The sequence below is a fragment of the Procambarus clarkii genome, chromosome 78 (assembly GCF_040958095.1).
Source record: "Procambarus clarkii isolate CNS0578487 chromosome 78, FALCON_Pclarkii_2.0, whole genome shotgun sequence".
Taxonomy (NCBI): Eukaryota; Metazoa; Arthropoda; class Malacostraca; order Decapoda; family Cambaridae; genus Procambarus; species Procambarus clarkii.
In genome coordinates this window covers 13,053,603-13,071,430 of record NC_091227.1, presented here as the reverse complement: position 1 = coordinate 13,071,430, position 17,828 = coordinate 13,053,603, and the positions used below count along the sequence as shown (strand labels likewise).

The 17,828-nt window shown below is 38.3% G+C and overlaps 1 protein-coding gene across 18 annotated transcripts in view; it reads left to right on the top strand.

The window, feature by feature from the left end:
* LOC123746147 (protein draper) overlaps positions 1-17,828 on the top strand; it is a 691,165-nt gene that overhangs the window by 627,369 nt on the left and 45,968 nt on the right. For all 18 annotated transcript variants that reach the window (XR_006771468.2, XM_045727449.2, XM_045727450.2 and 15 more), the window contains 9 exons: positions 2,778-2,932; positions 5,661-5,873; positions 6,427-6,564; positions 6,779-6,990; positions 8,085-8,251; positions 12,361-12,489; positions 13,292-13,564; positions 15,831-16,037; positions 16,851-17,006. Coding sequence is in view for 17 of the 18 variants with exons in the window: in XM_045727449.2 (XP_045583405.1) it covers positions 2,778-2,932; positions 5,661-5,873; positions 6,427-6,564; positions 6,779-6,990; positions 8,085-8,251; positions 12,361-12,489; positions 13,292-13,564; positions 15,831-16,037; positions 16,851-17,006 (1,650 nt within the window). In the remaining variant the exon portion in view is untranslated. The remainder of the gene's footprint in view (positions 1-2,777; positions 2,933-5,660; positions 5,874-6,426; positions 6,565-6,778; positions 6,991-8,084; positions 8,252-12,360; positions 12,490-13,291; positions 13,565-15,830; positions 16,038-16,850; positions 17,007-17,828) is intronic.

The following is a 17,828-nucleotide window of genomic DNA, read 5'->3' as shown; positions in this document are numbered from 1 at the left end:
GAATGGTCAGTTTTCCTAAGTTTTCCCTTTTCCCTTAAATTCTTTATCAAACTGTGACAGTGCAGTGGTCATTAGCTCCCAGTGGCATCTCATATTTTAAGTGAAATTCATATTCCTCAGTTTAAAAAAAACTACAGGTCTTATTTCTCCAATATGTTCCTTGATAGGTTGCCACATGAACCAGGGAGTGGTTCCTCTGCCGAGTCTATTAACCTTGCTTCTATTTATCATTTCCACCATGAGCCCTTCATAACCAGTGTACTGTATTTCACTGATCAAAATCCCCAAACAGTTTTAGAATCTTTCTCTTGCTCTCCATGTCACTGCGGCTGCCTTTTTCAATTATCTTCCGGCATTTTTCATGTATTTAGTGAAGGGTTGTAAATACCTGTACTCATTGATTTATACAAATTACAGTATTGATGATTGAGTTACCGAGAGTCATTTGCAGTGTGTGTCAAGTGGTTTGAAGGGTTTGTGCATATCATGATGAGCAGTTCGTTCATCACTCCATTACTTCCTTACCCTGTTTTGAAGAAAGCAAAGTAGTTTGCAAGGTTAATTATATCTCTGAGGTCAAGATCACCATGAGCCTAGTATATTGTTTGCCTGGTTTTATTCACAGCATAGGGGGAGCTTCCATAGCTAGGGGAAGCTACCATACTTAGGGGGAGCTACCATACTTAGGGGGAGCTACCATAGCTAGGGGGAGCTACCATAGCTCAGAAATGGCCATTTCACTTCACCTGGCACATTATTTTTTTTAAATGGTGCATTGTTTATTAACAAAATATTGTTGTTTTTTATAATGTTATGTACTGTGTTTGTGTAATTGTTTTACAGTTTTCTATTGTTAACTTACCCTGTTCCTATTTATTCCTCGGCCCACAGAAATGAGGGGTAAGTCATTTCGTAACTGTGGCTCATTCAGTCTTAGTAGTGAAGATATAGTTCTGTAGTGGTAACTATGTGTAGTACAATATATATATTTTAACATGATGAAATTTCACAAACTATGATTTTCTGTGTTGCTTTTGTTTACAATTCATTATTTCTTATATATGGCTGCTGCTATTTGTTTTAAATGGACCACATCCACTTTCTTAAAGTTATCATTAAGACGTCTGCTATATATATATGTGAGCATTGGAACCGAGTGTCTTCAAGAGCATTTATTTGTGTTTATTAGATATAGGTAAGTGATGTCTTTATCAACTGGCTAGTTAAGTTTGCAGAGGATGTACAGTACAGTATGTAAATTTTCATCATGCGTATGAAATGTTTACATTCATTAGTTGCAATACGAATCTGCATTGCTGTGGAACTGTACATTTGCAGATGCATTTTTGCAACCATTGTGCTAGCTTAAATATGCAGTTGATAATACTGATATTATGTACTAGTCTTGAAGGTTTATTGAAAAACCTAATGGAAAACCTAACATTTTAAGCTTTTAAATGCGTCATTCAAAATCTGAACATTTTGAATGCATAATAAAAATATGTAACGTACAGAATTTGCATTGTCATGTAAAATTGCATGAGCTAGTGGCCACTCTTCATCAATGTCCAATATGTGCTCTTTAGCGAGGATTCTCAATGTTATAAATGTAATATTTAATTTTTGAGTGATTTTAATAGCTACATTTGATAATTTTTGTGTCTGCAAATATTTTAATTTATTAACCCTTTTTATGATTCTAATTGCTATCTGCCATAACACTCTGTGCTTGAATTGTCATATGAGATTCTGTTTACATTAGTTTTTTTAGTTATTTTTTGTCACGGGCACTTGTCATGTAGGACTTGTAATAACTGAACCACATAAAGGTTAAGTGACCTAGCAATATCAAGAGATATACTGTTGGAGCTCGCTAATCTGGACCCCATTGATCCGGACCTTTGCATAATCAGGACAAAATAAAGTTCGAGTTTTGTCTGTAAAATTTCGCCAAACTCGGACAGAAATCTAGGTTACCGAGGGTTTTGGCTCTGAATTATTTAATTCTGAATTAACTCGGAGAGTTACTGAATGTAATTGGGAGACTTATGTTCATCAGAAAGGCCTTAGCAGTCAAAACCATTGCCATTCTAACCTTATCATGTAATTTTTTTTTATTTTGTGTGGAAATATGAATTATGCTATATGTGGTCAAAATTGTGAATGTAAATTTTTAGACCTTTCCGGTAAGAATTATTGATAATCTGGGTGTGCGGCTAACTCAGAGAGGGGTGGGGGGGCCCCATATGATCTGGATTAACGAACATTGTCAGTAGATAGGCCAGTGTCTTGGATGTCCATTTGCTGAACTGTTTTCAGCCATATTGATGTTTGTAGTGACGAAACCAATTTTGCCCTTTTTTTTATTGTTCTAGTACCGAGGTGCAGTAATGTTTATAATATGTTTTCATTGGTATTATGTAGCCTTATGTTTTTTTGTATTTATCATCAGTGCTCCTTATGCTTTGCTCTGCATGTTTCTTAATTTCTAATTCAGTAGTAGTATTAACTTTATACTCGATACAGTACTAGTGATGTGCCCTGAATACATAAGTAAATAAGCTTAGACTAGTTTGTTGATACTGTAATATTTATTATGCAGGTTTACTTAGTGCATTTGTCTGCTCATATTTAATTATAAACTAAATTAAAAAAACAAAATTCAATCACTTGAGTTACGTTACTGTTTCTTAGTTCATAAATTTAAGTAAATTAGCATTTTCTGAAACTTTCTTAAATGTTCTATTTATGCTTTAAGAACCTCTTAATTCTTGCAGCTTGTCCTGAGGGAAAATGGGGCATGGGATGTGTTCATGACTGCCCATGTCTACATGAAGGAAAATGTGATCCATTGTATGGCAACTGTTCATGCCATGCAGGATGGATTGGTCCTTATTGTGAAGAAAAGTGTCAAGGAGGATATTATGGTGTGGTGAGTTAATATATTTTCAGCATTGCTTGATAACTCTCTCATTTGTATCATACTCACTAAGCATGTCCGTCAATGTTTTCTGTCCCTATCCCTTACTATTTAAAAAAATCCATTTATATTTTTACATGCAATGGGCAGGCAGCAACCAGACAGTATTGAACTTTTTAATTACATTTATTAGTAAGGGAGGCACAAGACTCGCTCTCTGCAAGCATGCTGTGTAACTTCATGTAAGAGACTGTCAGGAAAGAAGGCCTATATAATGAAACACCAGCATTGATTCAGCAAACATAAATCTTGCCATGCAACTCTTAACAGAATTATGTTAAGGAAGGTGAATGAACTACATATTCATATGTTGGACACTGCAGTACAGGAGACAAATCCAGTAAATGGGGAAAACAGATGCTTTCATGTATAAAGGATTACCTTTATAGCCTTTATTTATCCCTATTTACAGGTAACGGTTTTTCCACCCTCCTATCTTATTGTGAGGTGTAGTCACTGTATATAAGTAAGCAATTTGAGAATAGCAAATCAGTACAATTTCCAGTGAAGAATGTAGCATTCGGCGTAGGCAGTTCTAATCATCTCCAAGACGCTACAGCTTCGACACAGAACAGGCAGCAGACTAGGACCGCATCCAGCTACAATGCTCTCCCACATAGAGCTCTGCGACTCCGGCCACACTCGGCTCTCAGCTCTGCTCTGCTCCAAGCTCCGTCTCAACGTCTACGACACTGCTGTATCCAGGACTACTAAATGTGAAACTCACTAATCACTGTGTAGCTAATCTACCCAACTATGTAACATAAACGTACGTTACATTGGTAACGTACGTTTGGTAGCTTGCTATAAAGGATTACCTTTATAGCAACCCGCCAAAACTTAAGTGAAAGAATCATGTGAGTGGAAGGAAGTTGAGCCCCACTACTTCCTATTCCATTAGTCCCTGGTTGCTTAATACCTGTTTGATGGGGTTCTGGGAGTTCTTCTACTCCCCCAAGCCCGGCCCGAGGCCAAACTTGACTTGAGTTGCTGTTGCTTGGAGCGGCCTGCAGTCCCACATATCCACCACAACCCGGTTGGTCCGGCACTCCTTGGAGAAAATGATCTAGTTTTCTCTTGTCCACGGTTGTTCTGGCAATATTATACTCGCTGGGAGGATGAAATTCCTCCCGTTGAGGAATCCTGTTGACTTTGTCATTCCCAATGTCTCGGTGTTCAAAAGAGAACTTGATGAGCACCTCCAAAGAATACCTGATCAACCAGGCTGCGATTCCTAAATTAGATGCCACTGTCTGCTACTGCTCGCAGTCTTAACAGCCTGGTTGACTAGACCGTTAACTAGGAGGCCTGGTTGGTGAAAGGGCCATGGGTACATGGATTCCTGGAACCATCACAAATTAGTCGGATGAATTGTGGACAGACTACATGAATAGTTTAGTAGTTAAGTGGCTGCTAGAGTTCAGCTACAACTAGCTAATGCAAGGTGTTGAGTGTTGAGGAAAGGCAGCTGAACACAATGTTTCATCTGGGATAGAAGCAACAATAGGAGCCAAAGGAAAAATCACAAAGCCACATATTGAGGTACACATTAACTGAACAATGTTGGCAGCATATGTAATGTTGGTAATCATAAGGACTGCCTTTATGACTCTGAGCAGAGTCTTCCAGTTCAGAATGCTCCTTACTGCATATATAAGATCACACTCAAGTATGTGGCCCCATGCATGAAGCACTCCCAAAAGCTTCTGTTCACCAAGCAGTACATAAGTACCTAGAATATAGGCAACTGTTGTGGATTGGATTCTGGGACAGTAATTGGTTATGGGGACCTTGATAAGCTAAATTAGCCTCCTGACTCAAACAATAGGAAACCATAATGATGCTAGAGAAATTTCAGTGGTATATGACCCGTGCCCAACTGCCAGGCAGGCGACCAGAATTATGGACAGCCAATGCTAGTACAGTACTTATCACTGGCAGCAACCTCAACAATCATTCACAGCACCACCCCACTTCTTCATAACACTGTCATATACGTTACAAATGCATTCACACTTTACAAACCATTCCCAGTAAGGCTGATACCTTAATCACTACATTGCTCATATTTAGTTCTGATGCTACTGAAATTTAGCATTATAAAATGGATTCCAATTTTATACTTTGTAGCTGGCATGTCTGAGCATGAGAAAATGGTTGTGGTACATAGGGTTATGTAGTACATTGTGGTGGTAGTAGTAATAACAATATAAATAATAATAGTACTAGCACTAATAGTGCAGTAGTAGGTAGAAGTAGATGTAATATTAAGATTAAAATCATTCTCCTTCCTTCCTATGAAATTGTTATGCCCAATTTTTCAATCTGACAAGGTAGAATCTCAACTAATTTCCCTTCCTCTTGCCTACATCCTCTTCCTATTTCTCACACTTTCAACTGATTTATTCTCATATGAAGTAGTCAGTCTTCAAAGTTTTAAAAATGTGTTGTACAAAAACAAAAAACTATTGCTTCCTATTCTCACTTGCATATCAATTTTAAAAGAACTTTGAAATGTGTGCCAAATAATATTTAATTGTAGATGTGATATAGCATTAATTCATTAGAATTTAATATGAAAGTTCATGTAGTTAACCCAGTAGGTGTTTATAACATAATTTAACATTTTTCTTTTTTGGGAAAATACATGCATGCAATAATGTTGACACTGCAATGATAGGACTGCAAGGATCGGTGTCGATGTCAGAACAGCGGGACATGTGATCATGTGTCCGGAGCCTGTCAGTGTCCACCAGGCTGGACTGGTCCCCTCTGTGAGAAATCTTGCCCTGAGGGAACTCATGGCACGGCTTGCAGCAACAAGTGCCAGTGCCAGAATGGAGGCCACTGTGATCCAGTTACAGGAAAATGTCGATGTCCATCAGGTTGGACTGTAAGTAGTGATACCTACTTTGATCATTAATCTGTTGCTATTTTATATCAGTATATTATTGAAGTTGCATAAAATACATACAAAATCTTAGTACACAAAATATGTTCGAGTAAATTTGCTCGAGACATTTTGACATAGGCCGACATGTGGATGTCAGCCTTGACACACTCCACTCAGGGGTACTCGTCCCATCTCAAGAATAGGGTAATAATGTTGATTTTTCATACAAGCATTCAAGTCAGTTGCAGTTTATGAAGGATATATAGTATATACAATGTATTGCAGGGTATCCCCATAAGTTTTGAACCATGGAACAAATGTATAAAACCAGCTTTATCTTTTATTCTACTTACAAATTGTATTCACTCTGTCCATTATTATAATACACAAATGCAGATAAGGTATCCAATCAGTATTCACGCTTAATAACCTTTGGTTCTAGACTTATGGAACACCCTATATGTATATACAATGAATTAAAAAGATGCAAGGTAAAAGTGGTAAAGAATATAATGCCTTTATGCTCAGTGTTGTTGTGATTTTCCAATTTCAGGGAGATGTGTGCGCCAACCCGTGTCCTCAGGGTACGTGGGGTCATAATTGCTCGGAACTGTGTGACTGTTATAATTCTGCAACATGTGATCATATAACTGGCCGCTGTAGGTGCCCTTCTGGATATGTGGGTAATAAGGTAAGCTCTCTTGTTTTGCCTCATCGATAATTGTCATTGTTTTTTTTTAAACTGCCACTATGGATACTCTCAGGTAATTGAGTTACTGTAGGTGCTAAAATATTTGACACAAATTTCTTGACATTATTTTGTGTATCAACTATATTTTTTTTTTCCCCAGCAGAAAGTTTGAAAAGAATAATCTATATTTATGTACATTATTTAATTCCTAAAGTGTCAAGAAGAATGTCCTCTTGGTACTTACGGAGTCAATTGCACTGAAAGTTGCACCTGTCGCAATGAAGCAACGTGTTCACACATTAGCGGACGTTGCTTTTGTAAGGATGGGTGGCTTGGAAGCAATTGCTCTATTCCTGCTTGTCCTGCTAATCAGTACGGCCCAGGTTGCTCGCATATATGTTCCTGTGAAAAGGATAATACAGAGAGGTAAGAAATAAACTCTTTGTAGTGCCTCATTACGGTGTGGTGATTGATGCTGAAGCTAGAACATTTTCTAGTATTTCTCTATTTAAATGTTTCCTTTGTAATACTGTTTCTACAAGCTAATCCCAAAAGTATTATTTTACATAATTTTCCTGCCTTGATGTCACTTGCCAGTAATAAACTCAAATACTAGTACAGTACAGTATATTTATTTATTGACTATCCATTAATAGCTCATTGCATCTTCCATATTATTTAAAATAATCACGTGTTGTATAAACTAAGAAAAAATATCGTAATAGTCAAAGCTCTTTTTTTCTTTTTCCTCTCCTTCAGAGTATACAGTATTTGATTGCTATTGGGAACATATTAAGAATTTCTTTTGTTCATATTTGCAGTACATCTAAATGGTGATTTATCATAAATTATGAATTGCAATTTTATTCTCTTGCAGTTATGTATATTATTTACTCCCCTTTTACTCAATTATTATAACATATGGTTGCTGTCTAAGGTAAAGGTAAAATCTTACTGTGTCCTTGGACACAATGGTACCACATTTTGCCAGGCTAACAAACTGTGCTGCGTGCAGTGCACAGTTCATTGTGCTGCCTTGCAACTTGTGATGCAGGCAACATTTCAAATAGGAATGCAAGGTTATTATAGGTGTTAAGGAGATGCTAGGAAGCACTCAGGCCAATCTATAATAGCCAACAGAGGGCAGTTCATTTAAACTCTTAGTCTTCCAAGTCCTTTGGCATTGCTGGTGACTACAAATAGTTTCTTGCCAACTGTGAATTAATATGGTTGACCATCTGAAACCAATGCAGCAGGTGGCAGTATCATGTCCACCTTGGAGTTCTATGACTCTAGACCTCCCCCACTTGCTCCCTCACTGTCACATGTGCAGTCCGTAGGCTGGGACTGGATTTTCATTTAAGTTGGATTAAGTTAAGATCAGGGCAAATGAAAACTTGTGGGGTCAGGTAGATAAGAACAAGAGAAAGTGTGGGAGAAGATCACGGGTAGAATGATGTAAACAAGATCATGGCATTAGTGTATATCTTTAAGTTATCATATACTGTACTGTGTTTCAGATGTCACCCTTGGTTTGGAATTTGTGAATGCAAGGCAGGTTGGGCCGGGGAAACTTGCACTAGAGCATGTCCGTTTTACAAGTTTGGAGAGAAGTGTGCAAAGAACTGTCAATGTAGAAATGGTGCCTTTTGTGATCCAGTTGATGGAAACTGTATATGTGCTCCAGGTAAGATGCAACATATCATGTTATTAGAACATAAGAATGAAGGTAACTGCAGAAAGCCTATTGACCCATATGAGCCAGCTAGCTCCTCTTTATAGCCACTCAATAATCCACCCTCCTATTTATATCCACCCAATAATCCACCCTCCTATTTATATCCACTCAATAATCCACCCTCCTATTTATATCCACCCTCCTGTTTATATCCACCCTATTGTATTTCCTATGCACATTAACTTCAAAGATAAAAATGTGGGGGTACAGCAGCCCATTTTAAATTTTTCTCCCACTTATTTCTAAGCATGTATATTTATAGTACAGTATATACTACCTGTACCACTGATAAGGTATGAATAATAAGTTGTCAGGACTACATAATGGAAGATGATCTGACCTACTTGCATTCATTACCTTCCTACACAAGGATCAATTAAATAACTGCATGCTTGTTAGTGTTGGGGGGGTAATGGATGCACGTAGGTCAGATTGTCTTCCATTATTTATACCATGTTCATTACTAGTACATATGTACCATATACAGTATATGTATGTATACAGTCATACAATTGAGTAGAGAAAATTCTGGAGGTTGAAATCACACCATGCCTTTCTCCTGAAGCCCACATAAACAGGATATTGGCAGCATATACTAGGCTGGCCAAAATAAGAACGGTCTTTAGAAATTTATGTAAGGACTCGTTTAGAATATTTTATATCATGTATGTCAGACCAGTCCTGTAGTATGTAGCTCCCGAGGCATTAGAATTTTAGTGTCAGTAGTGAATAAATGGAGGTGATGGGAGGCATATTCCACACAATTTCAAATGTAGGAGTGAAAGAGAGAAATAGCTGAGGAACCTATGCACCATTTTGAGAGGCGGGACCTAAGAGATGAAGCTCAACTAACTCGAGCACAATTAGGTTAATAGAATTGGATAGGCACACACATTGTACAGTACACTAATTAAATTTCAATAAAAAACAAGTAAACATTTCCAGTTGGGAAAAGATCTGTGCTTTCCATATATGCAATACATTCTCTTGCTAGAAAACATTATTCAAATTACTAAATTCCTAGCCCTAAGTGTTCCCAATGTATAGAATATCATTATAAATAAAATTAGCAGGCATACTGTTCACACGTAAATTTTTTTTGCATTTTAGAAGCAAAATAGAAAATATATAATTATTGTCTTGCCATTTTATTTTTAATTTCTAATAAAAATAACATGAATGCAATTTTCTTATTTACTATTAATTGTTATAATGTTTATAATTGTAGCAGTTTTGAAGAAAATGATGAAAATATTCATGTACAAATTGACTGAAACAAAAAATTACCAAGCTTGCAAATTTATTCATATACTGTACATATTTAAAAATAGCCATACTATATGTAAATTTTGCATATCACCATGTTTGAAGTAACATCAGATATAGATACAAGTTTGAGGAATGTGTGGCTGTGTAAGGGAGGCATTCTTGGGGTGACAAGTTTGGTGTCTTCAATGGAAGGCAACACACACCAAATTTAGCCAGAGGACCTGGTTGACATTTTCAGTAGAGTGCGCTGTATTTGGAAATATTTCTGTGGTTACCTGGAGAAAACGCAATCACCTCGGGAATGATCAGTTTTATTTAGTTGACTATTGAAGCGAAGTGTTAATGATCCCTTAGAAATTACTCAAATTTCCTTGCAGAATCAGTGCTAAGAAGTTTCCTTATTTAATTAGTACAGTATGATCCTTGTCCAGAGGACACAAGAAATCTTACCATAGTGGGCAACCAAATGACTAATAAAGGTGGATTTCATACTTTTTCTGGGGGAGCCCCTTCGGCTCCACAGGTATACTCCCCGGGGTATATCAGCTATTTAGGCTAATATGAATGTATTAGACCCAGGCATCAATCAAAGCGAATGGAGTTCTTAGGTCTACCAGGGACCATGAGCCAGAACCAGGCCCCCCTCAGAGAGGCACAAGGAGCACTGGCCTATAGAAACCCCCATGTGGTTGGAAGCATTCTCTCTGACATTGACCAGGTCAGGCACCCAGAAAGGTAAAGCGCCCCATTTGCTAATTTTTTAGCAATCTTTTGGTTAAGGAAAGCTAGGAAAGAAAGTAAGTTAGGTTAAGAAAGTTAAGGAAATCTTTTGGAAAGGTTGCACACATTAACTTTTCTGGGGGGAGCCCTTCGGCTCCCCGGAGCTATCCAGGCTGATACGGGCTGATATGAATATCATTAGACTTTTGCATCAGTCAGTGTGAATGGAGTTCCTAGGCGTACCGGAGACCCCGAGAAAGAACCTGGCCCCCTCAGAGTGACATGAGAAGCAATGGCCTATAGAAATGCACATGTGATTTGGGGGGGGGGGCACATGGGGTTTGATGGATGCGACCCCTCTCCCCTTGACTCTTGTTGTTTTTGCCTCCGTCATGCTACCTGTTTTGTCGGTGACACCTTCGACCCCGAGTCCTGCAAGCATTATAGCTTGATTGCGACTCAATTCACCCAATCTGATATTTTTCAGGTGCAGGCAGCTCGGGCATTGCATGCTAGGTATAGGTTGCTGCAACGTATACCTATGGATGGTTGCTTCCCCAGAAGCCCCAAGGCTGCCCCGCTTTGCTTATTGTGACCCGGACTTGAGGGTGTTGGTTGCTTCGGCCTAGGTTCAGTCCGCACTCCCTCGTTCTTTCCCTGCTGTGGTTCATTCTGTTCTACCCCCCCCCCCCCTCCCTCCCTGCATCCAGCCACTAAGCGTCTGAGGGCTTTGGGGTTGGGGCAGGGTTTAGAGGTTTCTGCGACTCGGGCAGTTTTGGGGGTTCCAGGATGGTGACGGAGGCATTAGAGTCCATTCCTCCAGTCGTAGCTTCGGGGTCTGACAAGTGGGGCCCCCTCTCTTCCTGCTTTTTCAACTGCTCCAGTTTTTTCTTGTGAGGCTGGGGCTTTGGAGGATGACTCGCCCCCAGGGGCCTGATGTGGAGGTTCCCGGGGTTGGGAGGAGCTGACCTGGGGGCCTTGGGCCCCATTGGACCCCGCCTGGGTTTTCCAACCCTCCGAGCGGGGCTTACAAGGAGTGGGGTTTTTCTTCCTCTTCCCCCCCCCTTCTCTGTGTACAAGTTGGATTTGGGTTTGGCTCCTCCCTGGGTTCGGTTCAGTGTCCCTGCGGATCCTTCGGTTCCGTCCTTCTGGAGGTTTTTGGCTTCCCGCGTCCAGCGGGATACCTCGTTAATGTTCCTGGGCCTAGTCGGGCCTGTGTCACTTTATATCGGCGGTTGCAGCCTGTTGTCTCTACTTTGAATTGAGATGCGAGCACCGACCACCTCCTGGTAAGTCCCCTCTCATTTTCGTCTTTGGTGAAGTGGCTCCGGGTAACCAAAGGGGTTCTCCCCAGAAAACCAGCATTGAATGTAATGAAACGCCATTTTCTGCGTGAGACCCGAAGGCTCCCCGGCATCCCTCCCTCTCTCCAGTCAGCGTTTTTTCACGGGTTTTTGACATCCAGCCTCAGAACTGGGGTGTGGAGCACCGATGCGGGGGTCTGGGGCTCCCACTTATCCCTCCTGGGGAGGAGGGAGCTGCACAGGCATGCGGTGTGGCTCGTGTGATGTCTTGCTCGTTTTCAATTGGGGAGTTCTGTCCACTCATTTGTCTATTTTCATTGCTTAAACCAGAAAAGGGGTTTGTTTTGAGGTGCTTACTTTTCTGGGTGCCTGGCCCGGTCGATGGCAGACAGAGAATGCTCCAAATCACATGTGCATTTCTATAAGCCATTGCTCCTCATGCCTCTCTCAGGGGGTCAGGTTCTGGTTTGTGGTCCCCAGTAGGCCTAAAACTCCATTCACACTGATGGAAAACCTAATGAAATTTATATCAGCCTGGATAGCTCTGGGGAGCCTCCAGGTTTCACCCAGAAAATGGCATTTCATTACATTCAACGCTGGTTTTTAACTGGTTTTTATTTCTTTGCGCTCTAGGGTATATATATAGATAATTTTTTGGGATCCTTCTATTGTATATTGCACTTGGGTTTTATATGTATTGTAAATATATTGTAAATTGTATATTTATATGTACTTTAATACAGTATATGTATTGTAAATTGGCAGGGTATAAGGGAGAGCAGTGTGGTGAGCACTGTCCACAAAATCGATACGGGCAGAACTGTGATTTGAAGTGTCGTTGCAAAAACTCTATCGGCTGTTCACATGAATCTGGGAAGTGTATATGTAGACCGGGTAAGCATTTAAATGGAAATTGTTTTTAAAACTGTTTCTCATTTTTCCCATTATCTATGAATGTCATGAAATATACTCAATACAACTGAAAACTGATTTAGTAATTCTACACTAATTTTTAAATGGCAAATGCTTTAATATTCAAAATTTGTTAAATTGTTATTCATCATCCCTTTTTCTTTTTGTGTATGTGCTTTAAATATAATATATCAAGAATTAGAAACTAGACGTGTGGTTGGAGGTAAACTGGAATGTGGAATATCAATTTTTGGTGAGATGTGGAGTGCAAAAGTTGATCAGTTGCACAATTGCACAGAGATGGTTTTGATATGTTAATACATGGATAATGATAGACTATTAATGAGTGTAGATGGGAATTTAAGAGTATAAGGAGAGATGGAAGCTTAGAAAGATGGGTGAACATGGCATGTGTGTGAAGCAGTGCTAGAGTGTGAACAACACAAGGCTGGGGTGAAGTAGTTTGTGAGGAAGGAGGGATTGTATTTTTACTTGGTAATTACGAGAAGCACCTGACAACTGATCTTGTGAAGTGGTGGGTTAATGTTGTGGATGACTTCTGGAGTGTAGTAGTAGTAGTACTTGTTTTGTGATGCAATTTAGTGTGAATGATACTAGTAGTCGATATTTTTTTGTTTTAATGTAAAGAACCTTCTTCACTGTTATTCGTGTTTTTCTGGGATGATGCCTCCTTTTGAAAAATAGGGAATGTAACCATTACAAGAAATGAATCATCATGATATAATCAGTGAAAATTTATTATTCTTTATATAAACTTTCATAGGTTGGGAGGGCCAGCAGTGCTCCCTCACGTGTCCACTAAATGCTTATGGAGGTAATTGTACCAAGATATGCGATTGCCAGAACAATGGCTCTTGTGACCCGGTGTCTGGCAAGTGTACATGTGGTCCTGGACATTTTGGGGACAAATGTGAGAAGACTTGTAATCAAGGCTACCACGGGATGGATTGTGTCAACGTCTGTGCCTGTGTTGGTCCCAATGTTGAAGGTTGTGATCCAGAAACTGGCAGATGCATATGCAAACCAGGCTTTAGAGGTATGGCTTTTATTAGTTTATTAATTATATAAGGGTTAGATTTCAATTGAATTGCAAATGACTGTGTGTTTATGATTTGTAAAGAATTATGTTTGTTTTTCTTTTTTTTTTTAATTGCTATTGTGTTATTGGTATACAGGCATTGTCATACGGGGGTTCTCAATACAGTACCAGCTAAATACAAAGGAACTTGTTTAATTGTTCTCTTATAACTTCATGGTTTAAAATATCTTGATGTTTAACCCTTAAATGGTGCAAAACATACATATGATTGAACATCAGCGTCTCAAACTTGCACAAACACTTTCCAATATTTTGTGCATAATCAACTAGGAAATGCTCCAACTTTGTCTAAATGATCACCATCATAACTTGAAGAACAAGAAAATCACAAATATTTTTAAAACTGAATATTGAAAAATTCAGATTTTCAATTCAGATTTAAAATATAAAATAGTACCAATTGTTCATTTGGTGTTATTATGCTCTCCGATTAGCATATGATCTTCATTTTCATCAAATTAGAATATAGGTTTTCAGTATAGTTTACTATAAAAAAATTTATAAGTATGGCATTTGAAATACTGTAAGTATGCAGCAAATTTAGACAAAAAATGTATAATTCCAAACGTTTAGGGTTTATGAAAAATCCATTTTATAAGGAATAGTAGAACAGACAGCTGTGCACACTATATGTAAAAATGGTGAAAATAGGTCAGAAACTGGATTTTTTTTATCTGACTAAAGTTTAAATTCTAGTTATAGATATAATTGAAGTTGAAGTTATCGACAATGAATAAGCTAGTGTAAGCTAGTTCTAATTCATTAATTTACTTGTATGTTTTAACAAACATTGTTTGGCATTCATACACGAATGTGTGAAAGTTGTAGGTCAATAGAGGAGTCGGTCGGCCGAGCGGACAGCACACTGGACTTGTGATCCTGTGGTCCTGGGTTCGATCCCAGGCGCCGGCGAGAAACAATGGGCAGAGTTTCTTTCATCCTATGCCCCTGTTACCTAGCAGTAAAATAGGTACCTGGGTGTTAGTCAGCTGTCACGGGCTGCTTCCTGGGGGTGGAGGCCTGGTCGAGGACCGGGCCGCGGGGACACTAAAAGCCCCGAAATCACCTCAAGATAACCTCAAGATAACCTCAAGATAACCTCAAGATATGTGTAGAAATGAAGTCAAGAATAAATAACCCCAAAAAACAAAATATAGGGATAATTATAATAATTATAATGATTTAGGAGATCTATTAAGGGCATACTTTATATAAGTGAAAAAGCCCTAATCCAGTCCCTAATCATCAAAACAACCTAACTTGATAAAGAAAATAGTTTGAAATCTGTGAAAAAAAAAAAATTCAAAGCCCCAAGTTCTGCGAGTTGACTGATTTATTTATTTATTGACCAATTTCATTCTGTCTTCATGTAATTAGGGATGGGTATGCACTCTCCAGGTTGTAAAGGTTACAACAAAATCGGATAATAAACAAAGGAGAAAAAACTAAAACGTAAAAAAAAAAAAAAAAAAAAAAAAAATCCCCCCTACCCCACAAAAAAATAAACTTATTTTTTGGACATTGATGAAAGTAAGCTATTAACATTGGGCAATGTATTTATATGATATATAACAATATAGAGCATAATAACATACTCATTATTATTTGTGACAAATTATGTATTACGTAGCAGTGCTATAAAGGCACCAGCTGCATATCCACTTTGTGGACATTTCTTACTACTATTCTTCTTCTTTTGTGCGTCGGACAGGTGCTTACATCTCTTTATTACTGCATTATCCATCAGTTTCAATTAATAGATGTTCTTATCAATAAAATGTTCTGCTTTTTAAAATCATTGTCTAAAATCAATTTTTGAAAATATTTTCATGAAAGTTTCAAGATGCTGAAGCCAATAAGTTGGAGATTTGTTTAAGATTTTCAAGTGATTTTTTATGTAATTTGAATATTTTTCACTTCCCAGACCCTGTTTTGCTCCGTTTAAGGGTTAATGCACATGTTGTCTCACTGGAGAAAAAGTCATATAAAATTCACACATTTGTATTTGTCCATCATATATTTTAACAAAATGGGTCAGAGCTCTTGGATGTTTTGGGTGTTTTCTCAAGAGTCCTTCAAACAATGGAAGGTATTTGAAATGCCATAGTAAAAATTCTTCATGTATTTCCTTTACACACTCCTTCCCCTGTCACAACAACTTCTCCCTCCTATATTTGTTATTTGAATTCTGTTTTCTTGGCAGGTGTCAGTTGTGAGTCTCAATGCCCTCGCGGATTCTATGGGGAATCGTGTACAAAGAAATGTGATTGTAAGAACAATGGATCGTGTAACCTTCAAACGGGAAAATGCATATGCGAGCGAGGGTGGCATGGTGCTGACTGCAACACACCCTGCAGACCTACCAAATATGGAGTGAACTGCAACCAAGACTGCCCATCTTGTATTCATGGTACTGTATACATAAAAGTTCCTAATTGTTCTACAGTAAACATTTTAAGATGCAATGAGCTTCACATTAGCAAATAAACATTATTCATACCAACCATAGCATGAAAGAAATCTTCATTAAAAAATACCAAAGTCCATGAAGTAATTAGCAGAAAGTATTTGAAGAATTATGTAGGGCTGCTCAAATAAGGTAAATTCAAAAGATTGTGCATACAGAGAACAAGAGTAATGTACAATTGTAGGGACAGGAGTTTCATATAACAAATTATTTGTAACAATAACTATTATACAAAGCATTTCAGGCAAAACATAAAATAATTGTAATTTTTTTCAAAGGTGTGTAGGGGTAAACACTTAATACTAAAAGAGAAGTAAGCTAACTAAACTGAGGAATATTACACTGAGAGGGATTGATTACCCTGTTGATGTATATCTCAAATACAAAAATTGGGGGAAGTGGGCAGCACAAAAGACAGTGCGAGTCCGAAGCACAAGGCAGGAAACCACGATAATGAAATCCAGCACTTTCTGGTTTCACTCCTGAACAAAGTATAGGTCGGACAGTCTGTCAGTTCACTAGGGAACCAGTTCCATAAACTGGCTCCCCCCCATCCAATACATTAATTTACCTGTCCATGATTGAAAATCAAGGCTGATAAGCATATTTATTAAAACAGTATTCAAATAAGTTAATGAATTTAACATTTGGTTGATTAGTGAACTGAGAAAAGTATTGATCAAGCCCTGGTGATTATAATGTAATGGTGTGGTTTAAGTTTATCAACATGCAAAACTAATAATGTTCTATTTACAGGGAATGGCACATGCCATCCACAACTGGGAGAATGTGTGTGCGCAGCTGGTTGGCAAGGTTCTCGCTGCGATCGTACCTGCCGTCCTGGCTTGTGGGGATTCGGCTGTGCAAATGAATGTAGATGTCGAAATGGTGCAGAGTGCAACCATGAAACAGGTACAGTATTTTGAAGGCATTGTAATGTAGGTTAGGAATGTTTTTCTCTGAAATGTAAGATAATCCTTAGTCCCTCATAGAAAAACTGGCATTATGGTAGATTTTATCTAGGAAGTTTACTTTCAAAATGAGGGTAAAAATTATTAAACTGTTTATCATCTACTCTCAGGAAAAAAAAATCTTTATGCATTATATATTTTATTTATTGTAGTTGAATACATTGTATTGAAACACCTTTTATATGATGGTACTTCAGTGTCCAGTGAGGATATGAGAACTTTGTGGCAAGCTCATGTGGCCAACACAGTGTGTAAATAGGCTTGCATCCCCCTGCTTTATAGAGATGGGAGGGTATGGCTTTGGAATCATGTAACCAACATTTCTTATCACTAAAGTTTAAATTAACTTTGGAACCAAGGCCTTCAGCCACCAAATCTCCAGAAGACAAAAGCAGGTTTGTATGGCTGTGTGAAATGTGAAACAAATAAATCAGGAACAGAAGTTAGAAGCAATTGAAGTTTTTAAGATTAAAATAAGATTGATTAATGCAAGACAAAGATAAAATTAAATGAAACTTATATTACAAAAACTGCTTTTGACCAAGGCATTGGCAGTGAAAGCAGCAATTCATAACAAATTTTCCTTCTTCTGAAGAGCTGGCACCCAAGACTGATGCTCAGTTAAAGCAATAACATTAAAGATATTAGAGTCAGGAACACTAAGGATCAATCAGCAAAATTCACACATTGACAAGCTGGCATGGAGCAAGGGTGGCTTTGGTCAGAGTGGCAGAACAACCAAAACTAGCAGAAACTGGAGAAA